The sequence below is a fragment of the Triturus cristatus genome, chromosome 4_2 (assembly GCF_964204655.1).
Source record: "Triturus cristatus chromosome 4_2, aTriCri1.1, whole genome shotgun sequence".
Classification (NCBI taxonomy): domain Eukaryota; kingdom Metazoa; phylum Chordata; class Amphibia; order Caudata; family Salamandridae; genus Triturus; species Triturus cristatus.
The window spans coordinates 65,103,565-65,128,570 of record NC_140586.1 but is presented as its reverse complement, the minus strand read 5'-3'; the positions used below and the strand labels follow the sequence as shown (position 1 = coordinate 65,128,570).

At 48.8% G+C, this 25,006-nt stretch overlaps 1 protein-coding gene across 2 annotated transcripts in view; it reads right to left on the bottom strand.

Moving 5' to 3' along the window:
• The window catches only part of LOC146832982 (complement C3-like), a 1,287,425-nt gene that overhangs the window by 513,916 nt on the left and 748,503 nt on the right, over positions 1-25,006 (bottom strand). For both annotated transcript variants that reach the window (XM_085600525.1, XM_085600526.1), the window contains exon 29: positions 24,406-24,572. In XM_085600525.1, the coding sequence (XP_085456651.1) occupies positions 24,406-24,572 (167 nt within the window). The remainder of the gene's footprint in view (positions 1-24,405; positions 24,573-25,006) is intronic.

The following is a 25,006-nucleotide window of genomic DNA, read 5'->3' as shown; positions in this document are numbered from 1 at the left end:
CACGTGCCCAAATACCCTGCATAACAAGTACCATTTGTGTGGTAGGCTGTGATCACACACATGCATAGTGCTGAAAAGGGTGAATTTGTCCCTGAAGGCATTTCGACATACTCAAAACACAAGTACAGTGACTAGCAAGGGTGGCACAGACGATTCAGCAGGAGACATCAGTGAGCAGGGATGGCCATTGTTGAAGGGATCCGTCACCAACAAAGGAAATGTTGACACACGTCAGCACAACAATAGTGCAACTGTTTGCAGGGATGATGTCAGGTGCCACAGAGGAAGGAACACTCCTTGGGACAATGTCTCAAAACAAAATGAACACACACTACCAATGATTCTTTGCAGAGACAATGTGATGGCACACAGATACCATGGTCCACCTCATGACCATCATACAAAAACATGTCTCTGAACCCTAACACATTACCAGAACACCAACTCCAGGAGCCTCAGCACCAACATCAAGTATCTGAAATGCAATAGTGTTGAAAGTAAAAATAAAGGCTTTATTCAGCACAATTTTTTTTTACCAAAAATAGACTATTTACAGAGGCCAATGGCCTGTCCATATGGAAAGTCCAAGGGGGGACGTAGGGGACCGCGTCTACCCCTAGCTTGCCTGCAAAAATGAACCTCCAGGTTCATCGGACGGGGGGCATCATCTGTGGCAGTACCAGGCACCTCAGGGACAGGAGGGGGCAGGGTAGGTGTGGTGGGTGCAGGGGTGGACGTCTCCACCACAGGGGGTGGGGCAGCACAGAAGGTGGAGGTGAGCTCAGCGCTGCACACTGCTGCCAGTACCTCCATCCGAACCCCTGCACCTGAGGATTCCTCTAGGTCAAGGGAGGGTGTGGTGGGCGAGGGATGGGGTGCAGCGCTCCTGGGGGAGGGGGTTGATGTGGTGGGGGACCCAAGTCCTGTGCCCGGGCACTTCCTCGCCCGCTTGTGGGGTGGTGGCTCAGCGGGGGTGAGGTCCAGCACACCCAGAAAGTGCTCCTTGGGTGACCGTTTCTCAGGGGAGCCAAGGGGAGTGGTTTTGGAGGGACAGGGTTGTGAGGACTGTGGACTGTGACTGTGGCTGCGTGTATGTCGTCTGTCCCCAAACCCTGTGGGTGTGCCTACATCCCCCTGAGTATGCGTGCCAGGAGGTGTGCGCATTGCCTTACTTGGGGGTGTGCTGCCTGTGTCTAGTGGGGTGCGTGATCGTGACTGTCTGGGTGTGCATTGGACAGGTATGGGAGAGGGAAGTGTGGATGGGTCTGGGGTAGGGTGGGGGACGGAGCGCTGCAGGAGACTAACTGCTGCCGTCAGGGAAGAGTCAATGGACCGCAGAATCCTGCGTTGGTCAGACATCATTGTTGACATACCCTCCATGAACGACACCATCTGTGTAAGCAGTTTAGTGTGGCCATGGAGGACATTCAGCACCGATGCCTGCCCAACCTGCAACTGCCGCAGTATGTCCACAGACTCTTCACTGAGGGCAGCAGGGGTTACAGGGGCAGGGGGTGCGGTGCCTGGGCCGAAGGAGACATGGTGGGCCTCTGCACGGACAGAAGGGACGGGAGCAACTGGGAGGGTGGAGATGGTAACGGAGGAGGCGGGGACAGATGTGGGGATGCTGCCAGGTGGTGTTGCAGCCTCCGCCTCCTCGAGGAGGTCAGCGTCGGACCCGTCTGCGTCATAGCTGGTATCGCCTCCAGATAGGTCCTCGGACTGACTCCCCTTGCCCTCTGTGCCACTGGCTCCTTCTGACTCTCCAACACTGGTGGCACTGTCGCTGGGTCCCTCCTCCAGGTCCGTGCAGGTGTCTCCTTCGGTTTCCAATGATGATGCTGTGGGCAAGGAGAAGAAACAGAAATGCATCAGTCACCTGTATACATCTGACACATGAGCACAAAAACAATAGGTCACAGTGCATATCAGGCAATGCATCATGAGTAACAGCTAGATTACCCCACACATATGTAAGCCCTGTACTGCCCAGTTGGTAGACCCACTATGCCACTTGGACACAAGGAAAAAAAGAACACACCAGGCCACAACTTGAATGAGAAATACACTGAGAAGCTAGTGTTTGTGAACAGGTGAGCACAGCAATACAATGAAGTCATGCCACCTCTTGTTTACCCTGAAAGAAACAGTAGTGGTGCACCCAACGTAAACTAACACACCTCACTACTCAAGGTGTCACCACACTCAGAGCCCTGTAAGTACTGTGGAACACAAAACGGAAAAATGTTGTTACCTTGGGACTCTCAATACTTTACACAATCGACATTTATTGAATGTGGCAATTCGCCATTTCGTGAAAATAACACTCATGTGCCTGCATGAAAGATGTCTCCCGAGGAAGTGCACACAAAACTACATTTACACTGTCTTTGAAGAAGCTGGCACCATTTTCAAAGAAGCCACTGTTAGAAATAAATGGTGTTGCAGAAAGTACATATACATAGGCCCACGGAGGTCTTGATGTCTTGACACACGTTAGTTTGTATCACCAACAACAAAGGAGTTTCACAAAATCAAGACCACTGTGGGAACATGTATACGGAGAATCTGCAACACCATTTAATTCTAACAGTGGCTTCTTTGAAAAGGTGCCAGCGTGTTCCATGAAAGTGGAAATGTCGTTTGGTGTGCACTTCCTTGGGAGACATCTTTCATGCAGGCACATTAGTGTTCTTAACACAAATCATCAAATTACCACATTTAAAACATGAAGAACTGTCGACGAGTGGTGTGAGTGCCAAGGTACAAACATTTTTGACTAACAGCTTGAATTATGTCAGTTGTCACATGGCCATCCGTTACCTGATGACACAGTTGGCTACACATATGACCCACTGCCTGTCATGTAGAGTGGCACACATGTCCAAACCCAGGACAATGCATAAGCTAATGGGTCTGCAATTGTGTACATAGCTGTACTGTGGAGACACCCTCATGGCAAGCCAGAATGTCCACACAGATGTCAGCACACAAAGACCAAACTGCATTGCATCTGAACCACACACATGTGCCAATAATTTATGAGCAGTATTCATGTAGTTAAAAAAATTACACAGGCTGCAAAGCACGAACATTAAGCACTGGCCACCATCACAGGGGCACTGCACGGTGATTCTTTGTACAGACAATTCTCACACACAGGTCAGACCTGGCAAGGAGAAATCAGGGGTGCCCATGTAGGCCTCTTCCGCACACACCCCCATAAATGAGTCAATGTGATTGATACAGATCAAGAAGTGACACCTCTTAATCAGGGTTTCAAAAACGGTGCAGCAACAATTGCTAAATTGACACAACATCACCTTGTGGGGCTGCCAACACATATTTGTGACAAACAACCATCAACAGATTGTTCTGAATAGCCACACAGGTACTGCCCAGTGTGAGTATGCACAAGCCAAATGTTGTATCCCTGTCCAGTGGACACATGTAGCACACATTGGAAATATACAAACTACGCCAGGGAACAATGCCACAGAGGCAGACCTATGCTGAACCCACAGAGAATGTGCACAGTGTTGGATGACACACATGATTAGGAGGCCAGGGTGTCTCAGGGGATTGTAGTGGGCACACTGCTCCGTGTTCCTGGAATGAGCTGCCTGTACCATGAGCAACCGTCATGGCACTATGCATAAATCCCACTCATGCACATCATGTCTGAGGCAACAACATTGGTCATGCATGCTGCAAGGGTGTTCAGTTGAAACCTCACACTCCTATGTTGAGACTCATCATCTGTGCCAACAAATATGGACCCCAAACATAGTGAACAGGTCATGGCACAGGCAAGGTACCAACACATGTCACAGACCACCCTCCCACATGATGCGGAAAGCAATATGCACTTTGATTTTCTGGCACCCTAGATGACCATGTGCAAATGTGATTACACACAGACCAGGGGACACATGTCAAGGAGGGGAAGGGATGAAAAAGAGCACCAGGTGACATTGGGGAACACAAAATGCACTGCACATCTAAACTCTGGGAGTGTATCCAGGCTACAGAGCACTTCCAAAAGCTGGTGACACATAACACAACAAACAGCCATGTACCTACCCCCTCGTTTCTGCAGTCTCTCCTGTAACTGCCTATCGAGGTCAGGGAAGACCACTGCCAGGACACGGTTCATGTGGGAGGTCAGGCGTCGGCGCCCGCCATGGGGGCGAGGAGTGTCGAGCCCCAGCTGGACCCGGGCGATTCGCCGTGTCCAGCGCCGGATGTCCTGCCACCGTTTTCGGACCTGTGGTAGGCGACCGACTGCGATCCCCCGCCAATCTCACGGCCCTGACGATGTCCTGCCAGATCACCATCTTCTCGTAGGCAGTTACCTGTCAGGATGACAAAGTGAGACAACATCACTACACCTGCTCCATGTCCCAGAGACACACATTTGAACATCTTTGATATGTTGAACAGGGCATAGGATTCTGACAGGAATGACATCATTCTCAATGAGAAATTGGCCTTTGTGCAAGCCCCAATGCACTACATGGCAATGAAAGTCAACAGGTGGCATAAGGGGTGCGACACACTCACTGATCATGGCACACACTGTGCAGCACATGCAACAGCAGGCAGATGGACAGCACGTGCCAAGCAGTCACATGTCCCACTCCACTGACGCACCCTCAGCAGACTAGAAAGACACACCCAGGCCCAGATCACTCGCCTGTCAGTCACAACAGCGGATAAAACCCTCAATCTGCACATGTGCCACTTGCCTGTGGGGTGTCACAGGTGTCGTGCTAGCTCTGCAACTCAGACACACAGCACGGCTTACTTGTCACATCAGATGGGTAGAGCTTGTTTCCTCCTCCATGCAGCTGTGGTGCAACACTTCACATTGACACTCACCCACATGACAAGGAACATTCACACACATCAATGTCCATGAGGTTGTACATACCAGTTGGACACTCTCACCACAGGTCCACTCAACTCATACACATCTGTGGGTACAGTCACCTGTCACACCGGGGGGGGACCACTGAATCACCTCAGGACAATAGGAAAAAAAGCCACCAAGGATTTGCCAGGCTGAATGTGTCATGCACTATGCAGTGAATGTCACAGTAAGCACAATGCAAGTGAGGAGTGCACACAGGAACTACCTCATGCTCTGCATGAGAGACATAAGCATCTACCCCCTCTGGGACCCACTCTAAACAACATTGCATGTCTGTCACACCTGGATACAATGCCAGAAGTGACAGTCACACAACAGGTGCATAGGGAAAGGTAGTGGAGTCAGCACTCACCTGCTCCCCTGGTCTCCCATACAGCTTGGGGTACTGTGGGAGGAGGACGTCCAGCAACGCCTCATTCTCCTCTAGGGTGAATGGCTGGGCCCTCTCCTCAGTACCCGACATGGTCCAGAGGAAGCAGAGACAGCAGCAGTGTGGTCGACTGGAAAGTTGTGCAGGCAAGTGCCCTCTCATGGGTTCTGGCTGCCTTATATCTGTCTTGCTGAGGGGCATTCATTTAGAGGAGTACATAGTGATTGGTCGGACTCATTCGCATCATACGTTTACTCCAATCACTTTAAACATACACCAATGACACGCATTCGCATCGTTCAAATTTTGAGCCTCATGTCAAGTCAACAACCACTTTGCAAACATTGTATTATTTGGCCAACTGACTATTCCAGGACACCTGATGGACACATTGCAAATGAAAACTCTGTATCCATGATAACCAGCATGCATTTTGGGCCTAATACTTGTCCCCTATGTGTCCCCTATGTAATTTTGAAATCCACACACATGTATGGTGCGTTTCACACGTACCAGTACGGCACCAGTAGAACAGTGATACAGACCGTACACACACAATGAATGCGGGTGTACGGTGCATTTCACATGTACCCCTACGGCACCAGTAGAACAGTGATACGGACCGTACACACGCAATGAATGCATGGGTACGGTGCGTTTCACACGTACCCCTACGGCACCAGTAGAACAGTGATACGGACCGTACACACGCAATGAATGCGGGTGTACGGTGTGTTTCACACGTACCCCTACGGCACCAGTAGAACAGTGATATGGACCGTACACATGCAATGAATGCGGGTGTACGGTGCGTTTTACACGTACCCCTACGGCACCAGTAAAACAGTGATACGAGGCGTACACACGGCAGGAATGGAGGGCTACGAGTCACACAATGATGTCCATCAAGTACTTGTCATTGCATACTTTCATGTGCAGGCCCTAGGTGTGTCAGCCAGTGATATTGCACAGGTCCACTCATCTAGTTGCACAATTGATGTTTGATGACCTGTGGACACATGTCATGTGTGATGGGGCACTATGTGGCACACATCACCTTGACACTTGCCACATGTGTGTCTGTAGTCCAACTGTGTTATGCACAGCAGCAGTGGGATGGCACAGTCATCACCACCCGCACCTGTCTCCTGATGCCAGGGACAGGGACACTCTATCAACTGACATGTCACGATCAGCGTGCCCCTATGTGACTATGTCAGGTGTGTGTCATGTGTTCCCATGAGCTTGCTGTTAGTGTTCCGTCAACTGCATCTGCTGTTGGTGCATCCAACATGGGTCTGTGTGCGGATGGGCATGGCACACATCTATGCACACCATGCCACATGTGGATTCCCACGGCTGTAGGGTCTGTGTGCATTGGACATCATATTTTCCCAGGCATACATGTCTGCGTCGTCTCAATGGCTGTGTTTATTTGTTGTCACGTGTACCCCTTCATCGCAATGTGTTTCATATGTACATTTGACATTCCATGTGACCTGTGCCTGTGCCTTGCAGTCAACTGTCTGGATGAGATGACATCCTTCCAATGCTGCTATGTGGATGTGTGTCACTCTGGTGATATCTCTGGCTGTTCACTCAGACTTGCCCCCAGCTCATTTCAGGGCATGTCATGTAGACTTGACAATCAACAGGTGTATCTGGCTTTTCGTAGGAGTGCCAGCAAGCTGGCATATGTGTCCTGGATGTATTGCACACACCAGACTCCATAGTTACCTGATGTTTAGTAGCAGTTAAGCATGTGTTATGTTCATTGACATTGATGTTGGCAGACTCAATCTTCATTATTCCTACCAATGTCTTGCAGGGCACCGCCTGTCCCAAGAACAATGCCAGACTTGGCTGCCATGAGGGAACGTGCCTGCATCCGACATTACAGATTCACTCAACAGTTGATTGAGGACTTGACCGACAAGCTGGCACCACACCTCCAACCGTGACACAGGTATCCTACTGCGCTGACCCCAAAGATGAAGGTGATGGCAGCCCTAAATTCTTTTGCCACAGGTACCTTTCAATTGACCATAGCTGATGTTGGTGGGATGTCACAGACAATGTTCAGCCGTGTCCTGCGTGATGTTTTGGCAGCCATGTTGGAGCACCTTGATGAATTCATCAAATGTCCTACTCCTGCGGAGTTGACAGATGTTAAGGGTGATTTCTATGCCCTGGGAGGGATGACCCATGTCATTGGGTCCATTGATGGAACACATGTGGCTTTGGTACCACCACAGGCACAGGAGCAAGCCTATCGCAAACGTAAACATTACCACTCAATAAATGCCCTTGTGGTGTGTCTTGCTAACATGCTGATTTCCCATGTCTGTGCACGTTTTCCAGGATCAGCACACGATGCCTACATCATGAGGCGTAGCAGGGTGCCACAAATGATGCTGCGGCTGCACAACGAACGAGCATGTCTTGTTGGTGGGTATTCTCTGTTGGTCCTGTGTGTTGCGGTATCTTTGGCTCTTACGGCATCTCCTGATCAACTTATTTACATGATGTTTCCATGTAGGGGACTCTGGATATCCCAACATGCAATGGCTAATGACACCTCTCCGCAACCCAAGAACAGCTGCAGATCACAGGTACAACAATGCACACGGGCAGACCAGGCGAGTGATTGAGAGGACGTTTGGCCTCCTGAAGAGCCGATTCCGGTGCCTTGACAAGACAGGCGGGTCCCTCCCATATGCACCAGGGAAGGTCTGCAAAATCTTCATTGTGTGCTGCATGCTGCACAACATGGCCGTTGAGAAGGCAGTGCCACTCATCCTTGATCCTGATGAGCAGCAACACCCACCCATGGAGGATCCAGGGCTTGGTCACGAGGCAAGTGATGAGGAGGAGGAGGATGATATCCGGAGTCAGCTCATACACAACTTCTTCTCATAATGGTGAGTCACTGGTTATGAGTGTGCAAGCTTGTAGCATTGAGTGGCATGTGTTGCAATGTGTGTGTCCAGCTGACTGAATGCAAAGTGACTTTGATGTGTGTACTGATGGGTCACTTGAGTGATGATGTCATGCCACACAGTTTTGCGGAGAGACTTTCTTTGAAATTTGCATGTGTCCAACATTGTTCATGTTTCGTAACTGACCATATGTGCCGCGAGATTTGTTTTAGGTGACTTCTTGTGTGTCTGTCATTCCCAGGTTTTTGCGCCTGTTGTCTGCTCGTGTCATCTTTGTCCTCCTGCTATTCCTCATGAGGATTGCAACATGTGCCGAATCAGCGTTCCATGCTCGAACATGTGGAAATGTCAGTTTGGGTAAGGATTGCAGCAAGGCTTGTTGGTGGTGGTACGGGTTGGTAATGTGTGAGGACTGCTTCTGTGCATGTTGTGGTACCATGCATACATGTCTTCTCACCATGGAGCATATAACATGTAGCATCATTCCCTTGACATGATAGTCACCCTTCTTGACAGTCATCTTTAGTGGAGTGTGGAGTCTGATGAAGGCATCAATGTGCGTAAACCTTGCGTCTGAAACATTGCTGATGCTACGGGTGGACATAGTGTGGGACATCACAACAACAGGCTCTATGGTGATTTGCAGCCTCTCCATGTGCAGCAGGATGTGTTTGGCTCATCCCCTTAACTTGTGTGCCAGTTCATTGGGATTCACATCCGTGTTGTGAAGGGGGGGTCCAGCGTATGTCCCACATGTTCTGTCAACTGACCTGTGAGTCTGTTCGTATGGATGCATTTCCCTTTGTGTGAGTTTGTGCAATAAAGGTGTTCAGCACAATCCAAAGTGCCTCATCTCTGTCACTGCAGATCTCTTGCCAGTTTGCATGCGTCATCTATGGCATAATTGTCAAAGATTAAGCATATGAGTGTATGTGTACTACGGCAACATGCATGCATTTCTTCATGGCTAATAATCTCTATTGTGCATGAAGTACCTGGTTGTGTATGTATTTGTGCAAGTTGCTCCCCACAACGGGACGTCAATGCCTGCTGACGGTGTGTCTCCTATGCGCAGCTCTGCATTTTGTTGCCTGATCCTGTGGCCGTCATTTTTGTTGATTCTTCATACATTTTCTCGGAGTGACCCATGAGTAACCTGACACTCTTTCCTTTACATACACCTGTTGCACTGTGCCTTTCTGACCTCCTTGTCTTTGTGTGCTACTTTTTGCCTAGCTTCTCACCCCTTCTGCCTGCTGCTGCCTCACCTGCGGCACCACCCCACCGAGTGCCCTGATTCTGCAACCCACACGCCTCCAAAATTCTCCTCCCTTCCCCCCTCCACCCATTCTTAATGCAGCCAGCAGCTTGTCTGTGCCACTGTTGCGCCAACGCCGTGCCAAAGGCAGGACCGTCTGCGCCTGTAACGTGCACAGTGCACGACCCTCTGGTCCTTGCATGACCCACGTCACACAACAGGCTCATGCTGCAGCCATCCCTCCAAGCAATGTCCACCAGACAAGCAACCGCCTGCTATCAGGCAACCCCTAAGCGCACACACGACACCTTTGCATGCTGAGTGTGCAACTCCAACTGCCTACACAGCTCTGCCCCGCCTACCAGACCCTGTCAGGACAACCAGGTCATGTGCCTCCTACTCCACACCCGCTCCGTCCACCAGCACGCCATTGGACTCTGTTACCTCCTCAACACAACAGCCCCACACATCACCTTCATGACAGTAACCTGGATAAAAGCATCCTCAGCACACAACTTCTTCATTGCCATCTCTGACGGATACAAGATCACCCGCAGGGACGGCACCAACAATCCCGGCGGATGACTTGCAATTTATTCACAAGTACACCCTCAGAGTCACAAATCCGGTTTTGCACCAACCCCCTGGCAACCCTCAGAGTAACTCTTATCTACAGATCTCCAGGCCTACATCCACAAATCCCTAAAGCCATCAACACGTACATCTGCACACACGCCCTCACCTCCACAGGCTACATGTGGCTGGGGGCCAGTAACTTCTTGCTGGAGGACAACCACACCACCATCCATCATTGGTCCATCAACATTTGCATCAACGTCTCTGACAAGCAACACACTGCCCCACACCCCGCTACCGATCCCCCAAAGATGCTTGATGTAAGTCACCACAGACAAGCTGTGTGGGACACTCGAACCAACACCCCCGCCACACCCTGCAACCTCACACACTGGATCAGCAACTGATCCAACAATCTTGCCACATTGACGGACTTTCCTGTGAAGCACAACAACAGTTAAGCCACCTGGGACAAGGCAGACCTACTGGACTCCTACAGATCTAGCCGGACTCTTGTGCAAACCTTGCAACACAAAGAACCATCAGTTACCTTACAGCCCTGGAAAAGGCCACGCACAGCCATCACCATATCATCAGCAAGGACAAGTGGAGATCCTTCAGATAGGGCCGAGGCACCACAACACACGACATAAAGGAGCTCATCAGCATCAGCTTCCCACTCCATTCTGCTCAACAGACTTATGGACATCGGCGTCACAAACTCGGCCCTTGCCTGGATCAGTTCCTTCCTCAGTGACAGATCTCAAACCGTCTCACTGGGTCCTTTCCAATCGAAAGAGAAAAAGATCTCCTGTGGAGTTCCCCAGGGCTCCATTCTTAGTCCCCTCCTATTCAATATATATCTCATCCCCCTACTTTCACTTATAGAATCGTTTGGCATAACTGTCACGTCTTATGCTGACGATACTCAGCTTGTCATCCCTCTCGACGACAATTCCAACTCGGCCGAACTTAACCTCAAGCGCTGCCTCACAGCGGTCTTTCAATGGATGGACGCCAACCATCTCCGCTGCAACTCGAATAAAACCGAGATCTTGCCCATTGGAAAGAATGCATCTTTCAGTCCCGCCCTGTGGTGGCCTGATAACTCTGCTGCCCCACCTCAGACAGTTTCATCGGCCAGAAACCTCGGAGTTATTTTCGATTCCGATCTTTCTTTCGATTCCCACGTCGCAACTGTAGCAGGTAAATGCTTCGGCATTATAAAATCCATGCGAAAGTTCTTTGACTTCCTCCCGCTCGATTCCAGAAAGACCATTGTGGTAGCCCTCATACTCTCTCGAGTGGACTATTGTAACGGCCTCCTGGCAGGGACCAAAAAGTCCACCCGACTGAAACTGCAAAGTGTCCTGCACACTGCCGCGCGTCTTGTCTTAAAACTCCCACGCAAATCTTCTATCTCCACTGCCCTCAGATTCCTTCATTGGCTCCCCTTGCACAAGAGAATACTCTTTAAAATTCTCGTTGTAGCCTTCCGAGCCTTCAACAAATCCGGCCCAGTCTACCTGTCGAGACGCTTCCCTCACTACACCCCGGGTCGCACTCTCAGATCCTCTCAAGAAAACCTCATGACCCCCTCTAAATTCAACCTGAAGTCCAAAGGCGGAAAAACACTCAGTACCCTGGCTATTAGAGCCTGGAACAGTATGCCAAGGCATCTTAGACTTCAGACGCATGAGAAGCCGTTTAGGAAGCTCCTCAAAACGTGGATTTTTAGTCTCTCTGATGACTGGACTAAAGCAGCCATTTAGCCCCCCACCACCTTTCCAGTGATCTGGTCCCAGGTTTTACAGCGCCAAGATGCTCCCTTTGGAGCGAACGTTTGCGCTCTATAAATACCTATCCAATATCCAATATCCAATTGTGAGTGGACTGACAGCAGCTCTCCATCCAAAAGACACCCCACCCTTGCGAGGCAGATCAAATCCCTTGCATATTTCTACCACTGCAAGCTCATGGACATACACGACAGCCTTGGCACACAGAGGCAGGCAGTACTATTATCCGCAGGACAAACCCCCCTCAGGTTCTGGACTCCCGTCAGCAGCAAATACACCATCTGGCTCATGTGCACCATCCACTCTGGCTCTCCATCAGGTCCCTTCCCACACAACATCTAAACCACATCATTCCCCATCCTTGAAGCCCACGTCCAGCACGTCATGAATGTCTCCTTTGAGTTTGCAACATTTCATGGGAGCTGGAGGCATGCAGAGACACAGGCCCTTCTTAAACAACGGACGGCAGTACCGCAGGAACTCCTGGAACATCACCCTGCTTCCCTACCCAGCAAATGTCATCAGGAAGACACTCAACAAGCAACTGAGAAACTTCCTCCACGCAAACAGCTCCAGGCAACCGGCACCAGACCATCTTCCACAGTAATCACACCACTGCAACCTTCATAATTGCCACCACCAACGACAACTTTGCCCTGCTCAACAATGGTGAGACCACCCCCCTTGACCTCTCAACGGCATTGTACACCATGTGCTACCACACTGTCAACTCACACATCTCCAACACTGGTATCCAGAGGAGGTACCAGGATTAAATCAACAAGTAGTTCACCAGCAAGGCCCAGGGAGTCGGCCTCCACCCTTCCGCATGTGGTACACTGGGGTCATCTGGCCCATGCCCCAGGGCTCATCTCTCAGTGTGACGATCTTCAATGTCTCCATGACCCCCATCTCCACCATCACATGCGCACACGTCCTCATCATCATCTCGTATGCCATTGACACCCAGCTGCTCCTCACCCTCACCAAAGACCCAGCCATTGCCAGATCCAACCTTCAAGAAGGCATGAGATCCGTTGACGAATGGCTGAACATCAGCCACCTGAGGCTGGACTTGGACAGGACTGAGGTCATCATGTGAGGATTGACCCCTTACCGCTGGGTCAACTCCTTGTGTCCCACCGGCCTGGGCACCGCACCAGCACCCAGTGGCCACGCACGCAAGCTGGTGTTCATCATGGACTCATCGCTCACAATTACCATGCAACTCAACACCATCTGTACCTCATGCTGCAACACCCTCCGCATGCTGCAAATGATCCACAGATAGATCCACTCCAAGGCAAGACAGACCGTCCCCCAGGTCCACGACATCAGCCGGGTCAACTACAGCAATGCCCTGTATGGTGAGGCAACAGCAAAGCTGCAGGAGAACTTGTCCACATCCAGGGTGCATCCACACACCTCATCTTCAACATCCCCCGCCCCAGCCACATCACCGTCCACCTGAGATAGCTACAATGGCTCACTGTCTGCTGCAGGATCACCTTCAGACTCCTCACCCCCACTCAGGAGGCAGTCCACAACCCCAGACCCAAAACCGACCTTGGACGTCTGTCATCCAACACCCCATTGGCCCAACTCCGTGCAGACAACCTTGCCCTGACCACCATTCATCACATCCACAGAACAACTTCATGCAGGAAATAGTTCTCCCACCTCGCCAAACAGACCTGGGACTCCCTCCCTGGGCACCTCCACATGACCCATGACCTCTACGCCTTCATGATACTCTTCCAAATTGGTCTGTCCGAGCAGTATTGCAAGCCCCCCCTCAGCAGCTTGAGGCCATCACGGGTGAGTATTGGGCTCCATGTCTGTATTTGATGATACATTGTGACCCATGTGTGTCCTCGACCGGACTCAGATCCCAGTGTATGGATGGCTGGAGTTAGTTCTACACTCAGGCATACTTTGACATATCCCCACACTTATGTTGTGGACTCATGCGAAATGACTGCAACATTTTTTTAAAATTTGTTATTATAGGTCTGGGCCGTGATATGTGCAAGACAGGGACCATAGAACCCAAAGTTCCCAGGGGGAGGTGGGATCCTTGGCATTTGAAAGCAGCAGAGTCCAGACCACAGTGTTTGGCATCATTGGTCAGACTGTGACCAGCAAGTCCATGTGGCAGAGAATGTCAGTCAATGAGGTGATGCTGTTGCACATGAAGGCCAGGTGCCAGGCCAGGTGACCTGGGAGATGTGGATGGCCCGCTGCCTCTCATGGTCTTTTCCGTGGATGACCCACCTTCCTCAGGGGACCCTCAGATGCAGGCCTTGACGATGCTTGGGACGCTCCGTCGGACAAATCCTCCTCCCTCCCTGTGGCTGGCGGTGGTCTTCGCCTGGTGGCACAGGGAGGGTTGCCCATTTTGTCTGCGATCCGACAGAGTGAATGGCTTATGTCCCTTTGCACCGCCAGGAGCTCAGCCAGTCTTGCCTCCATCCGTCCTTGGTGTTCTTGTTGACTGGCGTGTTGCTCGGCCTGCTGGTTCTTCATCTCTGTGATGGTCCCCTTTATCTCTGTGAGTGTCCCAACTACCTGGCTGATCTCCCTGGTGTCACGCCGGTATGCCTCCATGATGTTGTGTATGGGTGACATACCGGTCTCTTCAGCTGGCTGGTCAGGTTCTCGCCTCCGCCTGCCTCCACTCCCACCACCCTAGCCCACACGAGCCTGGCCTGCCGTTGTGGGCACATCGGGTCTACGGGACCCCTGAGGGATGGCAGTGGTGGTGTTGTCTGCCTCCTCCTGGGTGCCCGGCGAACCTTGTCCCTCCTGGTCAGACTGGCTCAGTTGTTCACTGCGGGCAGGGCTCCTCGGTGTCTCCTGGGATGTGGCAGGAATGGGGGTGGTGGTTGGCACAGATGTTCCTGAACCAGGTGCTGCAGGGGGTTGGACAGCAGAGGGTCCAGGTCGGTCAGGGTCATCCGCGGAGTGTTGAGAGGCGTCGCTACCGGTGGGATCAGGTTCCTCCCGAGCCTGGGACTGTGATTCTTCACCCCCATTGTTGGGGGAGATTCCTCACATTGCCCTGTGTGTGAGAGACAGTCAATGTTAATGCTGTTTCATGCAACATCCTTGTTTCATACATATTCTAGTTGGCACTGTTCCTCCAGGTAGTTGTATGTGCCTAGCATTCTCCTCAATGTTCCCTTGTGGATGGGTTTGTTGCGGGGGACAGATTGATATGTGTTCCTGAGTCTTTGACTTGTTGATTTTTGACTTGGATGCTTCTTCGGCTATGTATTGGTCTTGTTGTGTTACATGTCCATTGTGACAGTGGGTAAATCCATTGCCTGTCCCGGGGGTATCTGCATGTGTAAGGGGTGTGTGTGACAGGGCCTGCTGGTGGGTGTAGTGTGATTTTGCACTGGGGCTCCCAGGTGATGTAGCTGTCCCCCCATGGAGCATGCTGCCATGACAGTGAGTGTGAGTTCCTGTCCTAGATATCTGACCTTGTTGTCTTGGTGTTTGTGTTTGCACTGGTCACAGGAGGGCCTTGTGCTGCCTACACCAGGGCCCAGTGTCAGCTATCTTGTCAGTACATTCACAGTCCCTGTGCATGGAGCATGGTGCATGGGTATGTACCTGGGCCATATGGGATGAGGGCAATTGTGTCTGATTTGGAGTTCAACAATGCGTTTTGTGACACCCACCCTCCCAGCGTACCAGACATCCATTCTTGGGTTAGTGCTTCGTGTAGCATGGCACATAGCATGGCCTTGCTTTCTCAATGGGGCATACAATGTTAGTGGCATTGGCGTTGTTTTTGACTATGGTTCTGGCCAGTGAGTGTTTGGAGGTAGTTGCGTGCATTTTGTGTAGTTGGAGTGTGGATGCCATTACCCCCATGTTACATAAGTTGTTTGTGTACTCACCAGGGTCTGGAACTCCTTGAAGTCCAGGTACTCCCACCGGCGGAAGCAGGGCCATCACCTTCTCCTCGCAGGGATGGAAATGTACTAGTCTGCGGGGCCCACCACCTCCAGTGATATTGCTCTGGGCGTAGTCGTCATTCATTTTTCGCTTGACTGCCCTCCGCAGATCGTACCACCTGGCTTGGCATTCAGTCCTGGTCCTTCTGATGGGTGCAACAGCATTCACCCTATCGACGATCCTCTGCCACAGGCGTGATTTTTCGGCTATGCTGGTCTGTCTGACCAATGTTCCAAAAAGCTGTGGCTGACTCTGATTACTTCATTGACAAGGATCTCCAGCTCCTCCCTTGTGAACGTTGGATTCTTGTCTGTGGGCATGGTGTGGGGTGAGGGTGTGGATGGTTGTGGGTGTGTGGGTCTGAATGTGAAGTTGTGTGTCTGAATGTGAAGAGGGGGTATGTTTGAAGGAGGTTGTGTGAAGGTGTATATGTTAAGGTGGATGGGTGCAGTTGTTGGTGTGTGCTCTCTAGCTGCGGTGAGTCTGTTGCAAAGGCTCATGGTTTGTGTGTGTGGTCCCTTTTTATTGGTCCATTTGTGGGTGGGCCTCAGTTTGAATTTTTGGTGGGTGTGTTATAAGGGGTGGTTGTGAGTTTGGCCCGCTGTTTGCCTGTTTGGATGTGGCCAGGTCAGTCATTTCCATGTTTTGTGCACTGTAGACGTGTTTTGTGGTGTTGTGCGAGTCGAATAGACCCTCCTTGTGCTGCTTTACATTGCCTATGTACGGTGCGTACATACGCGATGTTGTTGTGAGGTGCGTACATACGCGATGTTGGGGTATGCACCGTACATACGCGATGATGTTGTTGTTAGGTGTGTACATACGCGATGATGTTGTTGTGAGGTGCGTACATACGCGATGTTGGGGTACGTACCATACATACGCGATGATGTTGTTGTAAGGTGCGTACATACGCGATGTTGGGGTACGCACTGTACATACGCGATGATGTTGTTGTGGGGTGCGTACATACGCGATGTTGGGGTACGCACCGTACATACGCGATGATGTTGTTGTGAGGTGCGTACATACGCGATGTTGGGGTACGCACCGTACATACGCGATTATGTTTCAAAAATGCTCCCTTGAGCCACTGGGCTGACGAGCTCATGGGAGGCACCTGTGTGCCAGGGAGAGGTACAGAGACCTGAGAGGATTGTGGCAGCTTTCTCAGCAAAACCCCAGAAGAATTTCGTTTTATCTCTACTGAAGAAGGATGAAATCCAGAAACACATGTGTCTAGAGATTAACAGCACTAACCTGCACCAACTTTGGTGAGACACTCTGCAAAATTTCAAGTAAGCATTTAAATTGAACTGCATGTACCAGGATGCAAAGGGGCGAACTGTGCTGGGAGGTAGCAGTGTGCTCCCATCCCCCTTCTATACGCGAATACGTTTTTTCGTACGAATCCTAAATCGGAAAGCCGGTCCAGATTGTACTTGTACGGTCGGACTGTATTTTTAGGCTTCGTACGGAAAAGTGTCCGAGTCCGTCTCGTACAACTTTTCCCGATCGAATTCGTACGGATCGGGCAGATCCGTATGTATTTTTTCCGTACGAATCATACTTCACGGGTGGGACGGGACTTGTACGATTCGTACTGGAAAAATTACGGATACGAGTCTTATGTAAAAAAAAAATACAGGATCGGAATCGACCCCTTAGTGTGCATAACTAAATACAAGCACCAAGGAGATAAGGACCATACAAACAGGTGGGCAGAAATCCCCCTATATTTACTCAGAACTGTGATTATTTTGTGTCAGAATGCACAAGCCAGACCAGTCCCACAGAAGGTGAAGGGTGAGTTGAAGAAAGGAAAATTACTAGAACAGACAGAGCAGCTGGATTGCCTTGGGCTTCTGCCAATTGATACAGCGAGCACGTATTCAGCAGTGAGTGGAGAAATAGTCAGGAAGGAGTCTGCCCCAGCCCTTCTTACTGTGCAGGGAAAAGAGAGTTTCACTCCAATACCAAGAATTCAGAGGCTAAAGCGTGGGTAGAATTCTGAGACAATTCCCCAGAGCCAGCAGTGAACCGTGCAGACAGGAATCATAATGTTGTGCCTTTAGACTCAAAACAGGGACAGGAAAACGTGCGCTTTTTGAAAAATGATTTTTGCAAGAAGAGTGATGCTTGTTTCTTTTCCAGGTCATCATACTGCGATGTGTTGGTGTACCTGATGTTTCTGCCTGTGTCCCCATATGGGTGGGACCCTTCCCCCCCTCCCCTCTCCTCAAGCCTGGAGTGATCACCGGACAAAGCGAGCTGATATCCTGTGGCTGAACAAACTAGACAGGGACCTACTTTGCCAGGACCGATAAACTGATTTAGTGGAGATGAAGTTAAATGCAAGAAGGCTGTGTGTCTTTCACACAGAAGGACTGTTTGATCAAAAGAAAAAGAACGACAAAAATGTTCTGCTTTTGGAGAAAAATGTTTTTTGAGTTAAAGAAAATAATAATGGTGCCTTTGTTTTTTAGCACAAAATATATAAGTTTGGCTGCTTCAACAGTAGAAGTTCCAGTATTAGCCATTTGAGACATTAGGAGCATTACTGAGTTCATATGCTTGCATTATTTATTTTGTGTATTCTTGCTGAATATCTAGATATGCTTGAGTTGTTTCTACATGCTTTGAAATAATTATTACATGCTTTTATCATATCATATAAAGTCTTTATTATCGATTATATTCATCATAAAAGACAGTACAGTATAAAAAAGGATATTCCATACAATAAAAAGAAGATATTACAATATTAAAAACTAAATAAAAAGCTGAGTAAAACACAGTGCTAAATACCTATTATGTCCTATTTCTGATAATCCAGACCCAACCCAGAAATTTGGCCACTGCGATTACAATGCAATTACTAGTGTCAGATCTTAATATTCTTAACGCCTCGAGCCCCACTCTAGTACCCAAATTACGACATATGGGTTTGACCCATTTTGCTCGGGGGGCTACATAGGCCGGGCAGACAAAAAATATATGGCCAACAGATTCAACACAGTTGGAGCACCAGCGACAGGAATCACACACCTCTCCCTTCCAACTTTTGGTGAACGATTTGGTGGGTAGGGAACCAACCCTAAATTGGTGGTAGAGTTTCCTGTCGCTGGGCCTACAAATAATATCCCAATAATCTTCCAAATGTGGGACATTTTTATGCTCAAGAAACCTGCCAGTCAAAGACTCTGCTGATATTTGCATTAACTGTTTCTGGTGGACCTGGGACCAGTAGAGACTTTTAAATAATTGTTTGGATGGGAAGGAGTTATTAACGGGGTCAGACCATAGATCTCACAATCCCATGGATTCCAGTAGCAAGCTAACTTGTTTAAACCAGACTATGTTGCCAGAGCCCAGTATGGAACGAACATCCAAAAATGCCTTAGAATATGGGGCTAATGCCGGGGTGGTCCATAGTCTTCTCCAGAAGGCCAGAGGTTTAAACCGGGCAATGTCTTCAAAAGAGCAACACCCAAGATCCAGTAAAAGTGGTTTCACAGGGCTTGAGCTGGGTAGGCCCGTGAGATTCCTCAGGAATTTGTTTTGCGCCTTGACCAAGAGGGATAGATCCGCAAAACCCCAGAGTTCTGCACCATAAATAATCGCGGAGCTGATCCTGGAGTTATAAATCTTAATGGCAGGACCTATCCTTTTTATCTGGGACTGTTTTAGCTCTTTTACCAAACACCCGGAGAGCTTGGCAAATTTGAGGGATAGAATGTCAATTTGCGGCTTCCAGCTCAGTTTGTTCTCAAGTGCAACCCCCAGATAGGTCATCATGTTCGCACGTTCAAGTGTTTCGTTATTCATTGTAACATGACCCGCCAAGCTTCTTCCTTTGTTAAAAACCATATACTTGGTTTTGGAAACATTTACTTGCAGATCATGGTCACTGCTATGGATACTGCTTCCGGGCGACACGGTTCCTCTTTGGGAGTTACGGCTCGGACGGAGAATGGGTCTTGATTCACAGCCTACGTGTCGGTCGTGTTTTTGGCAGTTATGCACATCGTACTTCCTATACAGGACGGACCGGCTTCGGGTACGTGTCGGTCGCAGGGTAAGTTTACGGACAGCTGTCCGACCGGCCATCGGAATCGGCCCCTCAATGTCTCTAGTTTAGATCCTGCTGGCTAGTTAGTCTGGCAGACGTCTTCTGATGCCTGCCAATTATGTTTCCATAACACCGTCCCTGGTTACATACAGGATAAACCTGATCCACATTTTGCAAATACTCATTCAGTTACCACGTATACTGTTGGTAAGTTATGTCAACAGTAGTTACAGCACTCAACACTATCATCAGTGAAACAACATTTATCGTTGTTATCCAATACCATTGATTTAACTGATTTTATCAAGGGTCCTCCTGGTCCTAGAACAAAAAGATTTATTTACGTGGCTTACAATGAAATATGGAAGCTTTCTCAAATTGAAGCAGCATCACGTTTAAGGGAAATAGATCAGGCAAATCTAGAAAAGGCACAATAGTATTAACACACTGTCTTCCCTCATTACACCTTAGATAATATTGTTTCATCTGTTGTTGATATTGTTCAAGATGATGTATCTGTGTTATATCATGGTCAAAATCAATTGCGTTCTGTAATGCAGTTTGCATGGACGTCACAGACTCTAAAAATGGGGAAAGTACCATGGAATTATTTAAACACATCTGTTTTGTTTTTACCATTTAATTCGACAGACAAACAGCAGTTTATGTCGATGAAAGATGCCACATACACTCTTCTACATATAGAAAAGATAGATCATTTACCTTTCTCCGTGGCTGAAAGAGACTCTGCTGTCAGGCTCATACACAGTGTTATCACTTTACCATTCTCATTGTTTAAATTTAGCCCCTGCATGAAGCATTAACCGCTAAGCCGCTATGAACCCTTAGGGAACACGTTTCTGCATGAAGTGTGGTCCTTGCCTTTCACATACAGATGCCTGTGGGATGACAAGCAGGTATACCTTACAGGAGAGTCCTGTGATTCTACAGTAGGTTGTTCCCTTATTTGCAAAAACATACAATTATACAGGGCCTGCAGTGTTACCGCCCCAAACCTTGCATGTGTTTTAAAAGGTATTCCAGTCCCAGCTATAAAACCCACTTTCACCCTGCTTGCTAACGGTAGATATCTTCTTTTGAATAACGAAGAATGTTACGGTTTGCTGGCTGGCATACCGTACATTGTAACAGTTTCACAGCAGGTAGTTTGCTGTAAAAATGTGCTTTTTCCACCCCCGCATGGGAAGCTCGATAACTCGATTTGGCCTTCCATACAGACTTTGAAAGCAGACTTCAATAAGTTGAGCCGAATAAGAGTGCTATTATTCCAGCAGGAAGTCCCCCTTACTTCTGTGCGCGAGACATTCATGCTGCAGGTGGTAAGCACCAATTCTGAGATTCAGGCCCTTCTGAATACTAACCTCCCACTACATTTCAGTGAATTGATTCATCGCATTTTCAATGTGTCTGATACACACGGCCTGGCACATTTTTTTAAGGTTGTTGGCTCCGGCCTTGTGACCTCATTTCAGACTATATTTGGTGTAATACCGGCCTTTATTCATTCTATTTTTTCCAGCGTCTTTTGGTGGCTTACCTCTGATAATTGCCATAGCTGCTGGAATACTTCTTTTGATTTGCCTGCTATGCAATGGCTGCACCTCTTGTGGTCCTGCACAGCCCGGGCCGGCTGCAAATGCTCCTTAACCGTGTGCTTGAATGCTTTGGCACACTGCCCCTGGCTACACTCAGCGTGGCTTATGGATTGTCTTTCCGCTTTGCGTACTACACTTGCGTGCAACCCGTCTTCGCATGTCTACGATGCTCCTTCTCATGGGCGTTGGATATCTGCCTCTCCAATACGTCATGTTCGGACCCAGATTACGACTTGTTAATGGGTCCCTTAGTGGCCCATGAGCAGGAATGTTCAGGAGTTGTTCTGATGGCGCTTGCGGCTGCACTTGGAGTGTTGGCACAATGGGATGTATGTGCGTCTGCACAGAATCTCCTACAGCACAGCTTCATTGAATATCACGCAAGTTGTCCTGCGATGCCCTTGGACACACCCTATTGTGAGGAACATGAATGCTCATTCAGCTTGCTGAATTGGATGGCATCACTTTTTGCTCCCGATGTCAATGATTTCCGTTTGGAGGCTGTTGGGGTTTATTGCGCATACGCTCTGATGGATTGGGATGGCTGGCTCACCGTACACTTCTGTGTCAGATCTTTTATTATTTTTAGAAAAATGTTTTTTTTTGCCTGGCCTCTATTTACAATTTTTTTCTTGTTTCAAAAATTCAACAAATTCTGGACGCTCTTGAACTCTGCTCTCACTTGTTGAGCTCTGTGTTCGTCCTATGTGTACATCCAATGGACTTACCAGAGGAGGGTGTAGTGAGGGTGGTGGATTCATTGTCGAAATTGCTTAAAGTTAGCACAAGCTTGATTGCCATTTTGCAGCTTTTGCACACGTTCCTACATGACTTTGTTTTCACTAAACTCTGCTTGTGCCTGTTTACATGAGACCCGTCTGCTTTTCGTGGTCCTTGCAGTTCTCTGTGGTTTTCGTTTGCACATGTACAAGGTCGAAAAAAATGTCCCTTGTTAGTCTGCTCTGGTCAGTCCCCCACACTTAGACATAACACGAAACACAGCTGCACTGCTGAAAATCGAATGCTTTTAATATTGCATTCATGCATGTTAGAGACACTTGGAGAAAACCTTTCCAGAAAGAAGAGCTGTGTTTGTCTGGAGATGTAAACCTTTGCATCTGGACTTGGAGGTATGGGGTCCCCCTGACAAAGCCCAGAGGTCTTCTTTTTATAATAAACTAGTTCCTAGCATGGGGAGGGTGGCAAGGCACAGTAGGCTGTTTTTCCTCTAGATTTAAAAAATGATATCCCCGTTCATATTTTATGGAATTGTAACAATGCGGACTATATTGTGTATATGCATTATGCTGATAGTACTGGCAAGTATACTACATTTTAGAGAACGTTAGTTAACATAAACATTTTAAACTATACCGTGTCTCTGATTACTCAGGTTGTGGACAAGTATGAGTGAGTGAGCGAAAGAGTGTTCTTGCTTCCACGATTCCTGAGAGAGTTGGAGTGACATGTTCTGGGTTGTCTAATCATTGGTAGCTTTGCTGTGGTACGGAAAACGAATGAGACACTATAGCCAGTCGGATTGGAACTTTGGGCACTAAGGTGGGTAGGTGGTACACCACTATACACCGAGGTCCTGGTTTCCTGCGCATAGTTCTGTATATGCAGAATCCATACAACACTTGTGAAGATCACTTTGTGTGAATTTGTGGTGGCAAATGGGGCAGAATTTTAAAAGGGTCTTCTCCACATCCCCTGGCTACCTCACGCCACTGCAATCTCTTGCCACCAAGTGTTCACCAGCAAGGTCCCCCTTCAGGTGGAGAAGACTCCCCTCCTCAGCTGCTCAATCATTAGTGGTCTCTGGTGATCTTTGGTGTTATAAATGGAAATCCTTGGTCTTTTCAGCCATTTTGATGAATTCTTTGGAGTTCCTCCTCTTTGAAATTTGAAGATGGCGAGCCCTCAGAGAAACTTCCGGGGCACATATCTTATGTCACATAGAAGATGGACTTACCACCAAATGGTGGTCGATGACACGGATGGAAAAAAAAAAGAAGAAACACTACTGCGGACCCAACAACAAGAGGGCAGAATAAATATGCAGCATGTGAATCCAGAAACAGATTTGTGCTGCAAAACATTATTTTTCATGGGGTTCTAGTTTAACCCCTTCGATGCGTGTGACGGAGCGGTTCCGTCATGCGCGTCGGTCGCGCTGTGCGCATGACGGAACCACTCCGTCACAGCCCCGCCCGCGCAACGAACCTTCAGCACGGCGCGGTAATCCGCGCCGCGCTGAAGGGGTTAAGGTCCTACCGCCTTTGTTTTCTATTGTGAGCGTGTAATAGTATATGTGGCTGGCAATAGGTGGTGCTGAACTTATTGCTGAACTTATTGCTGCTCCTTTTTAGCAGTAGTAACTTACACTCGTAAATCTGGCCACACTCCCTGTTTCAGGGTGTGGAGACAAGTAAGCCTACACTCTTAAATAACTTTACACTCTGAAATGGTAAAGTAGTAAAGTTACTCAAAAGCGTCAGAGGAAACTTACACATGTAACTTACTCACAAGTGTAAGTTACCTTTGTGAATAGCCCATCACATGACTCACTGAGGTCCAGCACTACTAAACTTCAAAAAGATGCTTGCATAGCCTTGGGAATCGCGCCTACCACACATATATAACCTATATTTTATCATTAAAGCATTTGTTTGAACAACGTTTTGGTGGCTTGTTAGCACTATTGTGCAAAACTCTGGGCTGCGATTTGGACTCAAGGACAGTTATTGAATTGCTACAGGTTACAAGAGGAGGCAGAACTTGCTATCATTTGTGCTGAGAGTGTATGTATCCCGGCCAAGACTAATGGCAGGCCCTGGGTGTTAACTGAGAGCAGGCCGATGTGTGTACCTCACCTGGGTAGATCCGAAAGTAGCATCGCCAAAGAACCTCTGCTCATTCAGCCACTGCATGAACCCGCTGGTCTTTTCAAGCCTCTTTATACGTACAAGGGCAAGCAGAGCATATGAGGTGGCTTCAATGGAGAACTGCTTATCTGCGGCAACATTCCAATGGGTTCCACCTGCAAATAACCATGACACATTCAGAAGTGAGACCGTGAGGGGCAGATTTACAAGAACTGACGCATCTCTGCATATCAGCAGAGATGCGTCAGTTAATTTTCGTCACATAAAAAAACCCTTGCGCCACCATGGATTTGTCGCATTTACAATGCAGCGCAACGTGGCGCAAGGATTGACAATTGCATGACGCATCTGTTGGTGTAAAGCTAACGCATTGCTGGAGTTGTGTCGAAAGCGTAACGCAACTCCAGCAATGGTCAGGGGCGGCCTATACTTATTGTACTGTGTCACTCCATACGCCTGCTTCAAGCAGGCGTAAGGTTTTGACGCAGTGGCGTTGTAAAAGTGACTCAGTGAAATCTTGTAGATTTCACTGCATCACCTTTACGAGGCTTTCTTGCGTGGGAACGCCCACCCTGCATACATTATACCT